Source organism: Lacerta agilis, chromosome 4, assembly GCF_009819535.1.
Source record: "Lacerta agilis isolate rLacAgi1 chromosome 4, rLacAgi1.pri, whole genome shotgun sequence".
Taxonomy (NCBI): Eukaryota; Metazoa; Chordata; class Lepidosauria; order Squamata; family Lacertidae; genus Lacerta; species Lacerta agilis.
In genome coordinates, this window is record NC_046315.1 from 62,215,311 (window position 1) to 62,233,825 (window position 18,515).

At 38.6% G+C, this 18,515-nt stretch overlaps 1 protein-coding gene across 7 annotated transcripts in view; it reads right to left on the bottom strand.

Annotated features, from left to right (window-relative positions):
• CNKSR2 (connector enhancer of kinase suppressor of Ras 2) overlaps nucleotides 1-18,515 on the bottom strand; it is a 139,404-nt gene that overhangs the window by 62,242 nt on the left and 58,647 nt on the right. For 5 of the 7 annotated variants that reach the window (XR_004426480.1, XM_033147263.1, XM_033147267.1 and 2 more), the window contains exon 9: nucleotides 2,844-2,990. The exons of the other annotated variants lie outside the window; for them this stretch is intronic. Coding sequence is in view for 4 of the 5 variants with exons in the window: in XM_033147263.1 (XP_033003154.1) it covers nucleotides 2,844-2,990 (147 nt within the window). In the remaining variant the exon portion in view is untranslated. The remainder of the gene's footprint in view (nucleotides 1-2,843; nucleotides 2,991-18,515) is intronic. 7 annotated transcript variants of the gene reach the window in all.

The window sequence follows — 18,515 nt, forward strand, 5'->3', positions numbered from 1 at the left end:
TCTAATGTCCAGAGCATGAGGATTTGCAATGCAATCTGCTAAAGAACATCATCTCCCTCTTGGTGGTATTTTAAAAGTTGTTACCGGTCACAGAAACATCCTCATGTTTTACAAATGGGAAAGCAGATCCATTCTGTGAACTTGTGAGAATATCTCTCAACTATTCAAATGCAGCACATTTACCATAATGGCTGCAAAATGACTATGGAAATGGCACCCCTGGTAGTCTAAAGTTACACTCATCTGAAAGTGTAGGAATGTTCTCCAGATCATTTGGAACAAGCATTTGCCCTATGTGTTTCAGAAGTGTAACACATATTCAACTTTTCATTATGAAAACCATATCTTGCAAAATAAGCATACTTTTTACTTAAGGAACATATTTAATAAATTATGCTATAATATTACACATTACATTAATGCAAAGCTACAAGGTGTAAGCATAAATATGCAAGGGCATATTTACAGAAATAACAGTGTATATCAGTCTTAAGAAGGCAAGTTGCTAACCTTTCATGAAAATTAAGACTAAAAGTTACTGGTGTATATTATACAGTTAAAAATTCCATGTTTACACAGAGGGTTTTGTTAATTTCCCATCAGTTTTCTTTACTAATGTTCTAACTTGTACATATGGGAGCTCACTGAAAGTAAAGAACCTCTTTTGGATAAACGATCAGATCAGAACATAAAAATGAGAACAAATATTTTACAAAGCTATAAAATGTCATAAAATAGGAATTCCAATTGAAGTTGCATTTTCAGATTTGAATTTTCAGATTTTCAGATTTGAATAACACCATAGATCTAGTGTATCTGAAGAAGTGTGCATGCACATGAAAGCTCATTCCAAGAACAAACTTAGTTGGTCTCTAAGATGCTATTTTTTATTTTGTTTTGACCATAGATCTATCAAATTTTGAACTATCACGATCAGCAAACAGACTTTTGTTAGTCATGTAAGATTTATGTTTTACAATTATTCAGTCTGTGATCCCACCCCCAACCTGCAAAATGAATTCTAGAGTTTTATCTTTATGCCTACATCTATATGAATAAATATACATTTATAAAAAACATTTTAAAGTCTACTTTAGTGTTCTTCCACATCTTGCTTTTTGTTTTAAACAGGAACACTGAAACTGTTCTGGAATGTACCCAAGAAGGAAAACAGTGTTCCTTGATGTCGTTTGGAAAGGAAAGGTGATATTTTAAGTGACATATTAATCACAACATCAATATTTTAGTTTAGAAAAAGCAACAAGCCTCTATATCTTCAATTGTTAATTAAATTGTATAGAAGTCCAGTTTATCATAAGAAATGTTTTACAATGAAACAAAAATACAGAGTTAGGAAGAAAAAAGAATCGGTTAAAAAGCAGGCCAGCAAAATAGTATATAAAACTAATGTGTACTGAAAGCAGACCAACTGAAATTAATGGACCAACATGGTGTGTCTACTCTGAGTAGGAATAGCATTGGATATAACCCAATGTACTTAAATCTATGGATTTCAATGGATCTAGTCTTGAGTATGACTAACGTTGGATATTACCCTTAGGAACTATTTACCTGAGCAAAATTATGCCGGGATATGACCTATATGTATGTATGTAAAATATAGCTGACTATAGATGTGCTAATAATATAGATGTGACTATAGATGTGCTGACTATAGATGTGCTAATAATATTTTGTGTTCTAAGTTGCTCCTATGTTTAGCAGGCAACCAAACAGCAATCTCTGATGGTTTATGGTTTGATATGAATAATTATTTTTATTTCCCTTTCCTTTATTTCCCTTTCCCTTTCCCTTTATTTCCTTTCCTTTATATATTTTTACTTTCCTTTATTACCTATTCTATTACATGATTCCAGTCTTCCTTAACAAATCAGACAGAGCACAGCAGTAGAGGCAGGAAGGCAGGGCATTCAGTAACATTCACAGTGATGGCATTCATTAAAGTGAACCCACCTTTCCCTCTCTTTGTCAGCAGAATAGACAAAGGGAGGTACAAGTCTGTCTGGGGCTGAAACCAATATGTGAAAAATACTTACTGTTATTTACTTGCCTGGAAAGTTAAAAAAAAAAAAAGCTTAACCAAGGCAGGAAATTACATTTCCACACCTGTGAGGGTTACATTGACATCCACCTGGCTGCACTGCCCAAAGCACCCTGAAAAGCTTCTTACTTTGGCTGCTCTTTACTGAGTTCCAACTCAGGTTCTTTTGCCACACACTCCTCACCCCTACCCCCTTGCTCTGTGTCTATAGAACCTGATGTCTAATTATGGGCAGAGGAAGGAAGACCTTGGGGCTCCTGGCATGGAAACTCTATCCACTGTTTCTTTCCCAGCAACAATGAATCAGGGCTCTATCACTTTCTTCTACTCTGTAGGTTTGTCTCTTGCTTATATACACTTGAACTGGTGGGGTGGGAGTCTAGAAGTGGAGAATGTAGGATTTAACAATGTGGTTAAATCACAGTCTATTCATTTTTTAATTTTTATTGAATCAGGACAGCATACTGTACCAAACTGTTCCCTGTTTAATGTTGCATAGTAACCTATAAACATTATATATGGTGGAAAGCATATCTAATGTTCTATGAAACAGAGCAGATATATGCAACTGATGAATACAGGACTGTCTAAATTTTGCAAGCTTGGGATTTAATGTTAATTGAACTCTAGAGAATAAATGTATAAAGATCATGTCAAAAACCATTGTCAAAGCATACAAGAATAAATCCACATGTGCTGCTGAGATGAGGCACAATAAAGCAGCATTGAGATAATCTATAGCTAAAATGATGGTGTATGATTTATGATTAAGCATCATTACCTGCAGAGCAAGGGGCTTCCATCTCATATTTTTCAGTAAAGCTGGTGCTGAGGTAAGCATGCTCTGAGGTCGCTTTTTCAAAGTTAAGATAACACCACTCGGATCCTCTCGTAGTGCATTCACCAAATTTTTCAACTGCCACCCCACCTGGTAACCAGCAAAATTATTACAATAAAATTGAGGTACAATATTCACAGTGTAATCTTCCCTTTTTAATAAGATTAGTAAAATCAACAAAGTTTTAGAAGATTAATTTTTTTTAATGTCACAGTTTACATCACTGAACCATGCGATCTAAAACCAGTATTATCAGGATGCAATAAAGTAGGTTATGTGCCATTTAAGCTTAAATAATGAATACGCTGCTGCTGCTGCTGCTGCTGCTGCTGCTGCTGCTGCTGCTGCTGCTGCTAAGCTTGTTTGGGCACTTCTTTTAATTTTTATGTGATCCTTTAATAACTTGTTTCAAACTAGTTACAGTTGAGCACTGGATGATCAAAACATAAAAGAGGCTTATGCATTTAAAGGACTTTAAAGGACACTGCCCTACAGTTTAAAAAATACTAGCATTAATTTAGCTACATATTTCATACTTTATTATTTTCTACAATCAAGCATGCTACTATCCCTCTCCCCCATATTCATGTGTTGTGCCATTATAAAATTAATTATAAAAAAAGTTCTTTCAGACTGATCAAAAATTAAGGGCTTAACCAGACTTCCTCTTCTTCCGCTGCTTTCCCCTGGGGAATACTGCTCTTTAGTGCTCAGTTGGGGCAAACGGCAATTGGGTTTTCTGTGGATTGCCATTTGTTCTGATTTAAAGCTAAAGAGCAGGGATTTTCCTGGGAAAGGAGGGGAGCAAGGGGAAAACTCATAGATCAGTGCCTATGCACTGATCAGAAGACCTCTCAGATCTGTGCTTTCTACACGCAGGACAAGTGCAAGTATGGGCGAGTCGTAAGACAACAAAAGCAAAAACACCCCACAGTCTGGTCTTGAGTGCATCATAAAACCAAAGTATACTATAAATGCTTCATGCTTTTGCAGTGCCATTCTAAATGGCTCAAAAAAATTCAATGTCCATCAGTAACTACAAACATAAATGTCAATTATTCAAGATCAAGATGTGTGTTGGATAAATAGCATTGAAGTGTGGAAGTGCAGTAACAGAAGTCATGGCACTATCTTCATGATGGCATATTAGGCACATACAACAGAACTAATGTTTTTAACTGGCCTATATTATCACCTGAAGCAGCTAATAGTTCTGGCTCTGGGTGTTCTTCTGACCCCTTCAGTACACATATCCTAAGATGCTTGTATTCTGCTAGTTCCCATCTGTCACCTACCATCTACCAGGTATAGCAATCCTTCCACACCAGTGGCAGAGTTTCTATGACTAAATTTGCCACATTAGTCTAATTACATTCCAGCTCTAGGGAAGGTACTTGATTTTTCAAGGGCAAGCGTCCTACCCTTCTGGTTCAGTGATAAAATTGGTGCACAGAGAATAGACAAAAAACATTTAGGAAGGCTTTTCCTAATTAATGCAACCAAATCCTTAGCTTTAGAAAATGAACAAATAGGTTTAAACAGTTGGTACTACCGGTATTTTATGTACACAGCAACTTAACTGTTAGCTGTTACTTTTATCCAAAGACATCAGGCTAGGGAAATGAGATGCTGCTGTTGATGTTTCCTAAACCATTATGTTAAATGCATAATAGACCCCAGTATATAAAAGGCATCTATTTCATTTCCTTATCCTCTGAGAACTAATCCTCTCAGTAACAATAGGTAAGCAATGCTCATATATTGAGAACAATGTGAGAATTTGAAATAAATACAGATAGCTTATCTAACTTGTTCTCCAAAATAGGAGCAATTTTGAAGGAATAGCAGACCAGGCAGTGAATGTGTCCTCCCTTCTCCAACCCATTTGTGTGTCTACCACAATGAAGACGAAATAACTTCTAGACACCCACAGTCAGCTGCCAGAAATATGAAAGCAGAGGCATGGAAATTCAATGTGATGGAAGAAATCAATACAGCAATTATTATGGCCATGGCAAGGATCATTCATCACAAGGACACCACATTCTGTAGGATCCCTGTTGTGATTGGAATGTGTGCTTGTGTACTTGTACACAGAACAATTTTGTTATTGTTTAGCAAATGACATAGCAACAACAAGTGAAGCTTGTCCCTTAAACTCCAAATACCTTTGAACAATTCATATAAGCAAGGTGGACAAATGCTGATTACTGGATGTTTCCATTCCAACACAATGTCAAAATACATCCAATCAAAAGTGAATTTTATATAAAATTATTTAGCTGCAATAAATTTATTGCAGATATATAATGGTAGAAGTACTAGGAACCTAACCTAAACAGTATATTGTAAGAATAAATTGAAAACTATATCCTGACATGAAACTGCATCTCCTTCTCAGACGATCCTTCAACATTTTCTTACTAATATTCAACAAATATTTCTTACAGTTTGACACTAATTTGCATTCTTCTTCTTTCATAATTTAATGAGAACTATTATATTAACTATGTTAACAGAATTATGCAGGGGACTAAGCAGACTGCAAGTATTCTGTTTGAAAAATAAACCATCAAAAATTCTGCAACAATATGAACCAAATTTGGGGTCCAGAAGGAATTATGCCACATATTTAAATTATACAAATTGGTTACTATTTGCTTCATGTAGGGCAGGGGTGAAGAACTTCAGATGAGGAGATTGAATGTGTTCCTCCTAGAGCTTTGGTCTAGCCCCCAGGCCACAGCCATCATGAGACCTGCTCTGCACCTTTCTCAAGTACTTTTGCCTGAATAGTTTGCATTTGTGTGTGTGTGTGTGTGTGTGTGTGTGTGTAAACCTCTCACTTCTGTGTACAGTACTTGAAATGTAGCTTACTATACAAATGTAAGAGTCATATCTGCTGCTCCATCCCCTTTTGTCTCTCGCCTCCCTGCTACGGGCATGAGTCCCCCAGAAGGTTGCCCATGACAGAATGTAACCCTCAGGCTGATAAGGCTCGTCATCCAAGCAAAGAAGTACTGGGGTCTAGAACCCTGTCCCTAATCACAGGGAATCATTCTCAGCTTCTCTCTTGGCTTCAAAGATTTTGTTAGGCTTTACTAACATAGAATCAGAGTTGGAAGAGACCCAGAGGGTCATTTAGTCCAACCCCAAAGCAGGAATCTTTTGCCCAAAGTGGGACTCAAACCCACAACCAACATGCCTTCAACCTTATTTTTGCAACTGCAACTGCAGTAAGTACAAGATAGTGCAATGTATAATCATCATCTGGAGTATATACACATTCCCTGAAATAGGGTTGTTTACATGCAATCTCAAGGATGGTTGTATCAAATCACTATACTCTGTGCTATCTTTAGTGTGGGTACTCTTTGTTAATATGCCTGATGACAAATGCTGTAATATTTAAGCCAATAAATACATCAAGATACTATTACGTTGCACTCTGAATAGTGTCTAACTGATAAACAGTCTTTCCATTCTCTACTACGAATGAGGCGCTCTTATGACCTCACAGTGATTTCTCATTTTATTTGAAGCACATTCCTTTGTTCAGGCTCTCTTCTTAGTCTTTGCTCATACCTTTCAGGTTTCTACTACACTTTACAAAGGAATTATACAGCATAACTATACAAACTGCTTCCTTTAAAACATAAACAAAAAGTTAAGCCTTTTCCCTCATGTTTTCCAAGCTCCCCCCCCCCTTTTTCATCCTTTGGCTCGGCCTCTACATGATCCTAATGTTTTAGTGGAAATTAACTTTCTTATATGAATCCTGCCCATATACTATAAGGCTGTAAACAGGAATTATCTAAATAAGGATTGTCTATTTTTCAGTTACCTCGTAAACCTCCTAGATGTTTAAGTGCTTATTATTTAGAAAGTCAAAACAAAATCGAAAATTCTTTCTAGTAGCACCTTAGAGACCAACTGAGTTTGTTCCTGGTATGAGCTTTCGTGTGCATGCATGCACACGAAAGCTCATACCAGGAACAAACTCAGTTGGTCTCTAAGGTGCTACTAGAAAGAATTTTCGATTTTGTTTTGACTATGGCAGACCAACACGGCTACCCACCTGTATTTAGAAAGTGTTATTATTATGGCATAGAACAAGGAATACCCATGCATGCAGAACTCAATCAGTATGCTAAATCTGCCAGAGTCTATTAACTAAAAGCTATCTATTTTAACCTTTATGTTTTGTTCTTTATAGTCCATAGTGGACTGAATTGGCTTAAACATTTTGCTGGGTTGCATTATGACTTGCGCTCAGCACAACTCTGCTGACAGTGGGTAGTGATTTTTGCCTCCTCTCTTCAGCCCTCTCCAGAACAGTGTGCAAAGTGAAGCTCAGAGCTACAGAAGGAAGTGGTGGAATTGACTGGATCCTCATTCCCTATGAAAACGGAAGAAGCCTTTCCATTCATGCAATAACAGGTTTGTATCAAATCCAATTATACAAATTCCAATCCTCATTTGCAGGAACAGTCATTGAGGAGATAGCAATATATGCCTCACCTCCCAGCATTGGATTTCCTGCTGCTTACTATGAGAAAGAGGGAGAAAGTGGCAAGAAGGTAATAGAACAAAAGAATTGTAGAATTGGAAGGGTTTCCGAGGGTCATCTAGTCCAAGCCCCTGCAACATCCTTTTAACTGGTATTCCCAGGGATTGAACCTTGAAACTTTGGATTGCAAATATGTGTTCTCTAACTGACCTATTGTCTTTCCCTGAAAAACTACCTAACTTCATTTGTTGATCTGCATGACTACGACAGTCAAGGGGTGGTTCCACATGGGTGATTACTGCATGATTGGTGTTTCTGGTGCATGTACGGTATGTTTTTGGAACTGTCCACATGTTATTTTCAGCATCAAAATGTCTACTATGAGAGGGGGGGGGAGTGGCAGGAAGGTAATAGAACAAAAGAATTGTAGAATTGGAAGGGTTTCCGAGGGTCATCTAGTCCAAGCCCCTGCAACATCCTTTTAACTGGTATTCCCAGGGATTGAACCTTGAAACTTTGGGTTGCAAATATGTGTTCTCTAACTGACCTATTGTCTTTCCCTGAAAAACTACCTAACTTCATTTGTTGATCTGCATGACTACGACAGTCAAGGGGTGGTTCCACATGGGCGATTACTGCATGATTGGTGTTTCTGATGCATGTACGGTATGTTTTTGGAACTGTCCACATGTTATTTTCAACATCAAAATGTCAGCCCACATTTCTTCTATTTAATCTAGATGTATTCTTTTTGCAGGGGGGCAAGGAAACACTCTTGCCAATGAGCCATTTAAAAATTATGCCCTTGCCCATAAGTATGCTAAATCTGAGCTAGAAGTTACGGAATCTACTTCAGAGAAAGTAGCAGTAAAATCACCATCTTGCAGGATCCATGCATGGGCTTAGTTAAAAATATGATGACCGGAAACTAAACACTAATTTTGCAGTTGACCACTGACAGCTTCTTCCAGCATTTGAAGATGGTTCCTTGGCTCCCAGTTACATAGTGTATGTTACTGAGCATGCCAAAGATGGAAAAGGAGCCATATAGCAGTTAGGGGGTCTGCCTCTTTAACAACCTGACCTATTGTCCAAATCCTGAAGCGTTGCCAAGAAATCAAGGCTTCTCTCAAATCATAGTGTCTGGTGGGTATTTAAATCTTCTTTTAAAACTTGCTCACAGAGAAGTTTTTCTACACAAGTGTTCAGAATTTGTATAATACCCCAGCATTCCAGATATTTTACAGAGCTTTCCATCTAGGGCTTCTTGTTTCTCTTCTCCTAACCTTGAACCTGTACCTCTTCACTGCCTGCCCAATCTTTAGCCCACAACAGGTTAAAGGTGTGCAAGAATCTTAATCTATACACACATACCCACAAACATGAACTTAGCCTTTTCCCAATGAACTGTGCCATTCAAATTTCCCTTTTACAGTATTAATGTAACAATGGTAGTGGCAGCGGCAGACATGGACCTTTTGAGCAAAGATGGCTTATTTGTTTTTTACATAATACTTTTCATAAAAATTATCACAAAAGCATAATAAATTAAATGACTATTTCTGAAAAGACAGACTGAGCATTTTTTTAGATAGCAAAAGGTGTGTCATCAGAAATATCTAATAATAAATTGTCTAGAAAGGAAAACGGAATTGCTGATAGGATTTTCTAGTTTTTCTTTAGTAAAAAATTCACTTCTGACAAACTCCTTCATTTAGTCTTAGCACATTCTTAGCCAAAATACAATGTTCTCTATTCTGATTATGATAGACAGCGGAGTATACTGCATAAAATTTTGGTAGCTAATTAAAAGAGACATACAATGTTTAAACCACTGCTTACCCTGTCCACATTTTCCGTTAATAAAAAATGAAGTCAATACATTATCCACTATAAGGAATGCCCTACATTGTATTTATGCTGTCTCTAAAATTAAAATTTTAATGTGCAATGCAACACGTAACTCTTTAGCTATCTCTGTAGTTGTTAAAATATGGAACCAAACAAATAACAACAATGTAACCATATACGGTATGTGTTGACTCAGAAGTAAGCCTCATGAGTAGAATGAGACTACTCCTCTGTAAGTTTATATAAGATTGCAGCCAAAGACAATTTCCAGAAGCACTAGGTGCCATCTATTTTTGTATTATGGTCTATTTAATGTAATTTAATAATGCTCAAAAGCAATACTTTTAAGAATTGATGCAGAGTTTTTAAACACAGTATAATTAATATGATTATTTATTTATTTATTTGCAAAAGTGCTGCTAAATTATGTGAACTGAAGTAACAGGAGTGTGTGTTAATCATAAAGCCCTGAAGCATATATTTCTTGAAGACTTCGTATGAGTAAGGCTCTCACTTTAAAGGTTTCAAAAAAAGCACCTGATTTTAAAAAAGGAGTACTCAAAACTTACTTAATTTACAACATTGAAATGCAATTTTGTGAATATACTCTAATAGCAAAAGGTCCTTTTCAGCTGGAAGCTTTACTGACCCAAATGTTTGACTCTGTCAAGTAGTACGTGGGTGTTACCTCTGACTCAGGATGCATTACTCACGTTACAGTTGATAAGAGGCAGAGCCTGGAATGACAGAGACACAGAAGTTTAGGGTGAAGAGAGTCACAGGTTCCAAGTCCTCCTCTTAGGCATGATTGTGAAAAATGCTTGGAGTCGGAAGAGCCTTATATATGAATCATAACTTTAAACTGATCAATAACTTAATTCTGAAAGTATAATAGCTATTTTAATAATCATATAATAGTTTTTTCTTTTACAAAGCCCCCTGTATTAATACACTTAATATCCTAAACTTCTTTACTTGGAAATTCTATCAATAGCTTTCACTTTCAGATGATTATGCTTAGGATCACAGCCTTCAGACCATGTCTTCAAATCACTTGTAAATTTTTTAAACAGGATTAACTTTAATCACTTATGGATCAGGTGTTCTGTTTGAGGGCCTAGTGAAAGGGAAAATGGAAAGCAGCAATTAAAAAAAAACACAAATAAATCCCTATTTGTAAAATGTTCTGATCATAGCTCAGGCAATAATAGGCCAGATTCACAGAACCTCAAAATTAGCCCAAATATACTTACTTAAAACCTGTAGGTTTTTTTCTTTCCCCCACAAGGGATTTTAACTTATTTTTAAATAGAATATAAATTCAAAAACTGTTTGTGATACAAAGTGGGCTTAACTGTTCAAAGAAGAAATTGGGGAGGGGAGAGGCACACCTCTTCTAGGATCTACTGGGCTTATGGGACTGAAGTAGGCTTTTGAAATATAGCCAGTATTTAATTCTTCAAAATGGCTTGCGCTTATTCAGGAGGAATGTTATCTTTCTGAGGGTGGCAGAATACTATGCTTCATCACAAACTACTCTGAAAACACCCTAGTTTCAAAAGTGGTTTATATAAGACTGCTGTTTGAAAAGCACAAAAAAGAAAGCATCAATGGAGATGTAGAACTAGTTGTTTTGTTTTGATACATTGTAACCTATAGTTACTCCCTGGTAACTAGGCAATACAAGCTACAACATTCATCCTAAATTTTGAACATTTTGATTCTATTTTTCCTCCTGCTAACACCCTGCACTTTGTGTAGTAGCATTTTGCCTGAAGAAGAGTGCTGGAGAGCTTGAAAGCTTGCCTCAATTTTGTGACGTTTTGGTTAGTCCTACTAACCAACTGAAGAAGAAGAAGAAGAAGAGTTTGGATTTGATATCCCGCTTTTCACTACCCGAAGGAGTCTCAAAGCGGCTAACATTCTCCTTTCCCTTCCTCCCCCACAACAAACACTCTGTGAGGTGAGTGGGGCTGAGAGACTTCAGAGAAGTGTGACTAGCCCAAGGTCACCCAGCAGCTGCATGTGGAGGAGTGCAGACACGAACCCGGTTCCCCAGATTACGAGTCTGCCGCTCTTAACCACTACACCAAACTGGCTCACCAAACTGCATTATCAACTGTGGATTTTTGTTTTATTTTTTCTTACAGACCAACATATCCACCTTTCTGTTATAGTACAAGTCATTACAGACTGCCCTGAGCTGCTGAGCTAGTGGAGAATTACATTCTTCACTATAATAACTAAGTGGACCTCTGAGACAGAATGTAAATTTCATAATAAAAATAATGATGCAAGGATGACTAGGTCACCCATCTGTTCGGTATTATTTTATACTGTTCTTTCCCTTGTGCCAGTATCAGCTGCACTGAGATAATCAAACTGTTTACTAAGATGGGATGAGAGAATACACACACACACACACACACACACACACAGATGTGTGTGTGTGTGTGTGTGTGTGTGTGTGTGTGTGTGTGTGTGTATGCATGCTATAGTAACAGATATCTATAAACTAAGGTTACTTGAACTTAGTTCCCCCCCCCACTGCCAGCTCCCTGAAATTTTCAGGGTGGGGGCCTGCTTCCCATGTCCAAAAAACACAGAGGCAAAGCACAGAGCCAAGTGTGGCACAGCTCCAGTGGCCAGCTCCTCCTCCTTCTCCTGCCAGGGACAGGAATGAGGGTTAAAGCAGCCTCCCACCAGTGGCAGCACCAGGAAGAGGCGGAGGAGGAGCCGTGTACCACCCACAGATCCTCCCAACAGCCTGATATCACACGTGCAACCACTGCTCCCCGCCCCCTCAAATCACCCGCACACGCCGGCGCTTCTGCTTGAACTTTGCACAAAAGAATGGATGACTCTGCTCTATTTAACCAAATGCAGAATGATGATTTTTCTGAACTGTGATCATTCATATCTAGAGCTGTCATGGTTTATTCATGTACAAGACTAGGCTTACATCTACAACTAGGCCTAGTGTGTTCCATGCAGGAAAATCTCTAATGGAAATTCCCTTTGATCAATAAAACCCTTGAGTTAATTAGACTACAAAAATAGCCATTTTAGTGGGACTAGGAAACATAATGTATTTTGTATCAGTAAGGACAAAACAAGTTGCTGGGGAAGAGTGAAAACAAAGGTGGAAAGGGACTCTGCAGTAAATGGATAACTCCGTGTATCCTAGTTCTGAACTCCTTGAAGTAACTGCAACTCCTTATGAACCTATCAGAATGTATTCTGCAACAGTTCATGCTACCATGTTTTTCCTCTAGAAACGTCTTTATTTTTTAAAACAACGTATTTTAATTAGAAATGTGACCTATGGCTCATGGCACCTTTTGGTATCAGAAAAGAGGCCTGGAGGACCACATTCAGTCCCCAGGCCTGAAGTTCCCCATGCCGATTCAGGGTGATATCCAACGTTAGTCATACTCCGAGAATCGATCCACTGTAAATAAGTGTTAAGTATCTTAAGTCCTTTGCTTTTCATCGGTCTACTCTGAGAATGACTTAGTTGGATCTCACCTTCAGTTGTTTTACTTGATTGAACAAAAGGGTGATCAGTGAACAATCCAACATGCAATGTATGCAGTTTTATTTAATTTAATTAATTTTCTAATATTAATTTGTATACTTAGAGGTAGTTTGCACTGCCACACCATCATTAATTCATAGCAATAAGCAGAAAAACTTATTTCTGTATTGTTGCATACTATTACTGCATTAAACTAAATTATACACAATTGACAGAATATATCTTAGCTATCCATTACATGGGAATTATGTTATAATTAGGCAGAACTTTAACTAATTCAAGTGTATAAAATCTTCCAATTCATTCAACTGCATATCTGGAACTACAAGAAAAAATCAAATACTGGGTATCTATTATGACCTCTTGCATGCTAACAAGAATCAACTAGCTAATTCCTTGATGCATTCATCTATTTTAGGCAGAACCAATATTCAGAACTAATGATAAGGGTTTTACACAGCACTTTTCCTAAGGGCTACACAAGTGGTTCACATACATCGTCAGTGATCCTCCAAAAACATTGAAGGCAAGCTATTAGTATTATTCTGATGTAACAGATAAGGATAGCTGAGATAGAGGCTCACTTAGGAATACCCAGTGAATTCATAACAGAGCTGAAGACTAAACTGGAAACTTCCAACTGAAAGCTTACGCTCTCAACCATTATGCCACATTCAGCATATACAAACTGATGCACAGTTTGCAATTGTGTGCAATTCCAAAAACCTATAGTACAGCTATACAAGGTATCAAACTATTTGTAGTGCAAAATTGACATTGGAATTAATCTTTAACATTTTTATCTAAACTGATATCATTCCCTTGGCAGCAAAACAGAAAGGATTTATTGTAAGAATAATCTCACTGCCATTATAAACAAGAGCATTGATTTAGGGGCCTATTGGCCTCATCTCCAATGGATCTTCAAGTTAATACTACTGCAGGGACTGGGTGCTACAGCAGCTTCTCCCCAGCACTGCTTCAATTGTACTGGTTTGGGGGATGGAAATGGGCTATATACAAGGCAATTCGAGGGAGAAGTATTCTAAGTCTGAATCTTAAAATCGCTCAGACCTGCTCCTGCCCTTATATGTTGGCATAATGTTATGATCGCCAAATAATCGATGCTTTTGAATTATGGTGCTGGAGGAGACTCTTGAGAGTCCCATGGACTGCAAGAAGATCAAACCGATCCATTCTGAAGGAAATCAGCCCTGAGTGCTCACTTGGAAGGACAGATCCTGAAACTGAGGCTCCAATACTTTGGCCACCTCATGAGAAGAGAAGACTCCCTAGAAAAGACCCCGATGTTGGGAAAGATTGAAGGCACAAGGAGAAGGGGACGACAGAGGACGAGATGGTTGGGCAGTGTTCTCGAGGCTACCAACATGAGTCTGACCAAACTGCAGGAGGCAGTGGAAGACAGGAGTGCCAGGCATGCTCTGGTCCATGGGGTCACGAAGAGTCGGACATGACTAAACGACTAAACAATAACAACAATGTTATGTTAGTGACAGAGGTGGTGCAGGTCAAAATAAGCAAAGCAAAACTTCTACTGAGAGCAAGGCAGAGCCAAAATACATTGCCCCCTCACTTCCTTCTGCTTTGTCCACACCATCACAATGAAGTATAGAATTGCAAACAACTCTGCACTCAATCACAGCAAATCCACAACAGAATATAAATCCTTAAAAACAGATTCCATAGCTCAGATGACCAGACACTTGGTATCACATCTAGCCTCATGTCATATACCCTTGGAGGGAACTTTGGTGATTGGCACTATGATAAAATATTATTATTACACTTTATACAAACAGCCTGGTTTCAGAACAAATAGAGGAAGAACACACTGCTGCAGGACCATCTCCCTTCCACAGCAGGAACTTCTGCGCTATTACACCAACTGGGGATACAAGAATACATCCAACCTAGATAAAGGTGATGGGAAGAGAGAAACTATTTCTCTAAATGTGACTGCAGCATATCTCTCCCCATGTCTGCAATATTGTCAACAATAATTTAGTTAAATTGTGTGGCATAATCAATGCTTCCTTGTGGCAAGCGTACCTAGGGCAAAGGTATACATAAAGTTTTATTTTATAAAGTGCCATTATGCCTTGCTAGAAATCATATTTTCTGTGTCTATTACTTTAATGCTGATGTTTGCAACATCTTTAGCAGTGTTCACAGTATGCAGTCTGATGTTCTGTGTGTCAAGGTCACAAGATAAGATGTTTGTGCAGGATGTTACAATACCCTTTGTACAGAATGTTACAGGATGCTCTATTTGGACACCTTCCCAGCAGAGTGTCTGATAAGAGAAGGGGATGTCTGCTTTACTTAGGCAGAACACTGTATCCAGGAAGTGCCTTATATGGAAAGGGAAAAAGAAGTGCCTTATATGGAAAGGGAAAGGGAAGTGCCTTATATGGATATATAACTGAAATGCTTACTTCTTGGAAAGGAAAGGGGAAGTAACCAAATATGGACAAAGGAAGGCTTCTTGTGTCCAAGCTTATTGGCTTAAGTTTGCTTCAATACATGAATATGTAATGTTTGAGGTCACCTGGAAGGGTATAAAAACCCAGAGCACCGGTGCTCTGGGGCTCAGCTTTAGGAAATATCCTCTGAGCCACTGCTTGCTGTGAGCAAACAATAAATTTACTTTCCTTTTTCTCTATTGCTGTGTTTTGAAGTTTTCATCAGTCTGCAGAGTCTTACTACATCGTGACTCAACAGCTAGCAGCAATGTTTCCACACAGGACACCAAAAACATGGATTCTTCAGAAAGGGGATAGGCTAGAGGTTATCAGCCTTCACACATTGATAAATGCCAGGCACTCTCTTCAATAATTGTATGGCTACTCAAAACCTAATGTACCCTTTTGCATTTCAGGAGAACAGCCTGGCTACATGGAGCAGAAGAAGCAGGCACTGAGCAAAGCTTTATACTACAGCTCCCTACAGTGTAGGAACAATTGTAGTTTTAGTGATGAATCTTTCTCAACCTCCCCAAAACAGAAAGTAGTTCAAGGAGGAACACGGATGAGTGCATAGGTGGCAGCTCTCTCATTGATGCTCACCAACCTCTACAGACTACATGTTGCAGCTACCAACCATTACTATCACTCTTGGATCTTGTTGCAGTCCTCCCAACAGCTGTAAAGACATTCCCCTCTCCCAATACTATAAAGAGCACAAATGAGCATAGCCCTGAGGCAGCTGCTGCTTACTAAATCAAGTCTGAAGCAATACCCAATAGAGGGCTTTCTCCAGATGTAAATAACAGCTTCAAAGGAGCAATATCTTGCCAGGACCACATCAGGGAAAGAAAGGGTTGTACACGTAAGTGCGAATAGGCATTTAATATACATCTAGTTTGCTCCTTGGGGACTGCATATGCTTTCAAGTGCGCAACATGGGAGACTTTCTCTTAGCTTTTCTAGTGGGCCATAACTCGGTGGTACAGTATATCCTTGGCATCTCCAGGTAGGGCTGGGAGAGAGAACCTTGCAAGAAACCCTGGAGAGCTATTGTACTACTTGGGCTAACAGCCTAAGGACTTCCTATGTTCTTTTTTTCCAGCCTGCTTCTCTATTCCTGTGGGTTAACAGGCTTTGTCCTTCAAAAAGTGCAGCTGTGACTCCTTTGTTGTGTGTCCTCGCTATTCCCTGACAAACTACTCCTTTGCCAGACATAACTGATTTTTGGTGTTGTTTTCCTCAGTTTTGATATGTTCTGCAAAACACTGAACATCAACCTTGCAAAATGGTAAGAAAAACTATGCCAAATTAGCTTCACAAGTTTACCTATTTGGATTTTACATCCCTTAATAGATAACTATAGTTAAGTTCATAGCATTCATAGTCAACCCATTGTTCTTTACATTAGATGTTAAAGACATTTACCTTACATTCCTGCAATATTATCTAATTATCTTGCCCAACTCTCTTTGTAAAGAATTAAAGTACTAGTCTCCAACTTGTTAAGACAGAATTTCTCACACTGCTGTGGCATGTATATCCTACCAGTGCAATTTCCCATAGAGCTGAATCTCAACTTGACTCAGCAGACTGGACATAGAAATGGCCAGAGAAAAGTTCAAAGACCACTTAAACCATATTTCGCTTGCCTTTCTCACCTTCAGGAGGAATCCTTCTACTAACAGCTTCTCTTAAAGAGGGCACTTCAAGAAAGTTGCTATTGTGCAGGTGGGATTCAATCACTTTATGGCAAACCTATCCCCCAGCCTTGCAAGTTAGACTTTTTGCAGTAAGCAAAGTGATGGTTAAATAAACTGGAAAGTATGGAGTAACAATTGCTTGATGTGATGTTTTAAACCTCCCCACAAACAAATCAGAATAGAATGCTCAATAAACAGGTCATATAGAAGTAATCGGGGGAAATTTCCCCCACAACTAATGTCCATCTGATACTCTACTTCTCATCCAGAGAGGTGCCCTCCATCCCAAACAGCAGCACAGACTTTCTCATATTGCCAATTATGGTGCAATGAGTGACAATCCCAGAATCTATCCCATACCCTTCCTAATCTAGGTTTTTGCACCATTTAGACTGAGTAAAGAAATCCCTACAGGAAAAAACTACATGTGACACAGTAAGATGTCACATTTGGGGGGATTAGCAGGCAGGAAGGGAACCACAGAGCATGGGAAGAGTGCTTAATCCTTCCATTCCCAACTGTGAACCCAACAAAAATTGCCCAGATAGACAAACCAGATACAGTGGTACCCCGCTAGACGAATGCTTCGCTAGACGAAAAACTCGCTAGACGAAAGCATTCGTCTAGCGGGAGGCTGCCCCGCTAGACGAAAAAGTCTATGGGGCTGCCTCGCAAGACGAAAAAATTTCGTCTTTTTTTTTTTCGTTTTGCGGAGCGCGGCTCCCATTGCCGCTCCGCAAGACGAAAACCCCGCTAGACGAAAATTTTCGCGGGACGAATTATTTTCGTCTAGCGGGGCACCACTGTACAGCTATGGAACCTGTCCTATGGCATTCTCATCCTATGATGCTTAAGAATTACTCTTAAGGATAGCGATTTCTACAAATATTTCCCTGTACAGTTTTACTGTAATTATAATCTGTCTTGATCACTGTTGTGTTCCAATGGGGCACATTTGGCAAACCTCCATGCCCCTTAGGTTGGGCTGGCCTTTAACAAGTGCCGAGCTTTTCATGTGGCAGACTCTGCCCTTTGGACCTCCTGGTCAATAGAGGCTTAGCAGGAGCCATACCTTGTTTTTAGATGTCTTCTAAAAACTCTCTTCAGACACACTTTCAACCTAAGCTCTTACTGATGTGTTTGATGTTTTTATTGTTTTTAGTGTAACACTGTCTTTTCAGTTCTTATACTGCCTTTTGATATTTTCATATGAAAGTGCAGTTTAAAATTATGTAAATATAAATAAATAAAACACTTCAGAATAAAATATTCTAAATTATAGAATATTAAATGTGAGTAAATGTATTGAACTCATGCTATACTAAACCAATGTGTAAATGACCAAAAGAGGGAGGAAATGGTTTAACCTGTGTTAACTCGAGAGAGATACCTGTTTGATACACAGGTTTCGTGTTTAGGATGTAGCCAATTGAAATAGGAGTCCTGTAGTCTTGTTAAGGCCTCATGGAGAACGAGTTTCAAGGAGTGAGAAAAGCAAATGGACAACCCACTGAGCAACGTAGCAAGAGA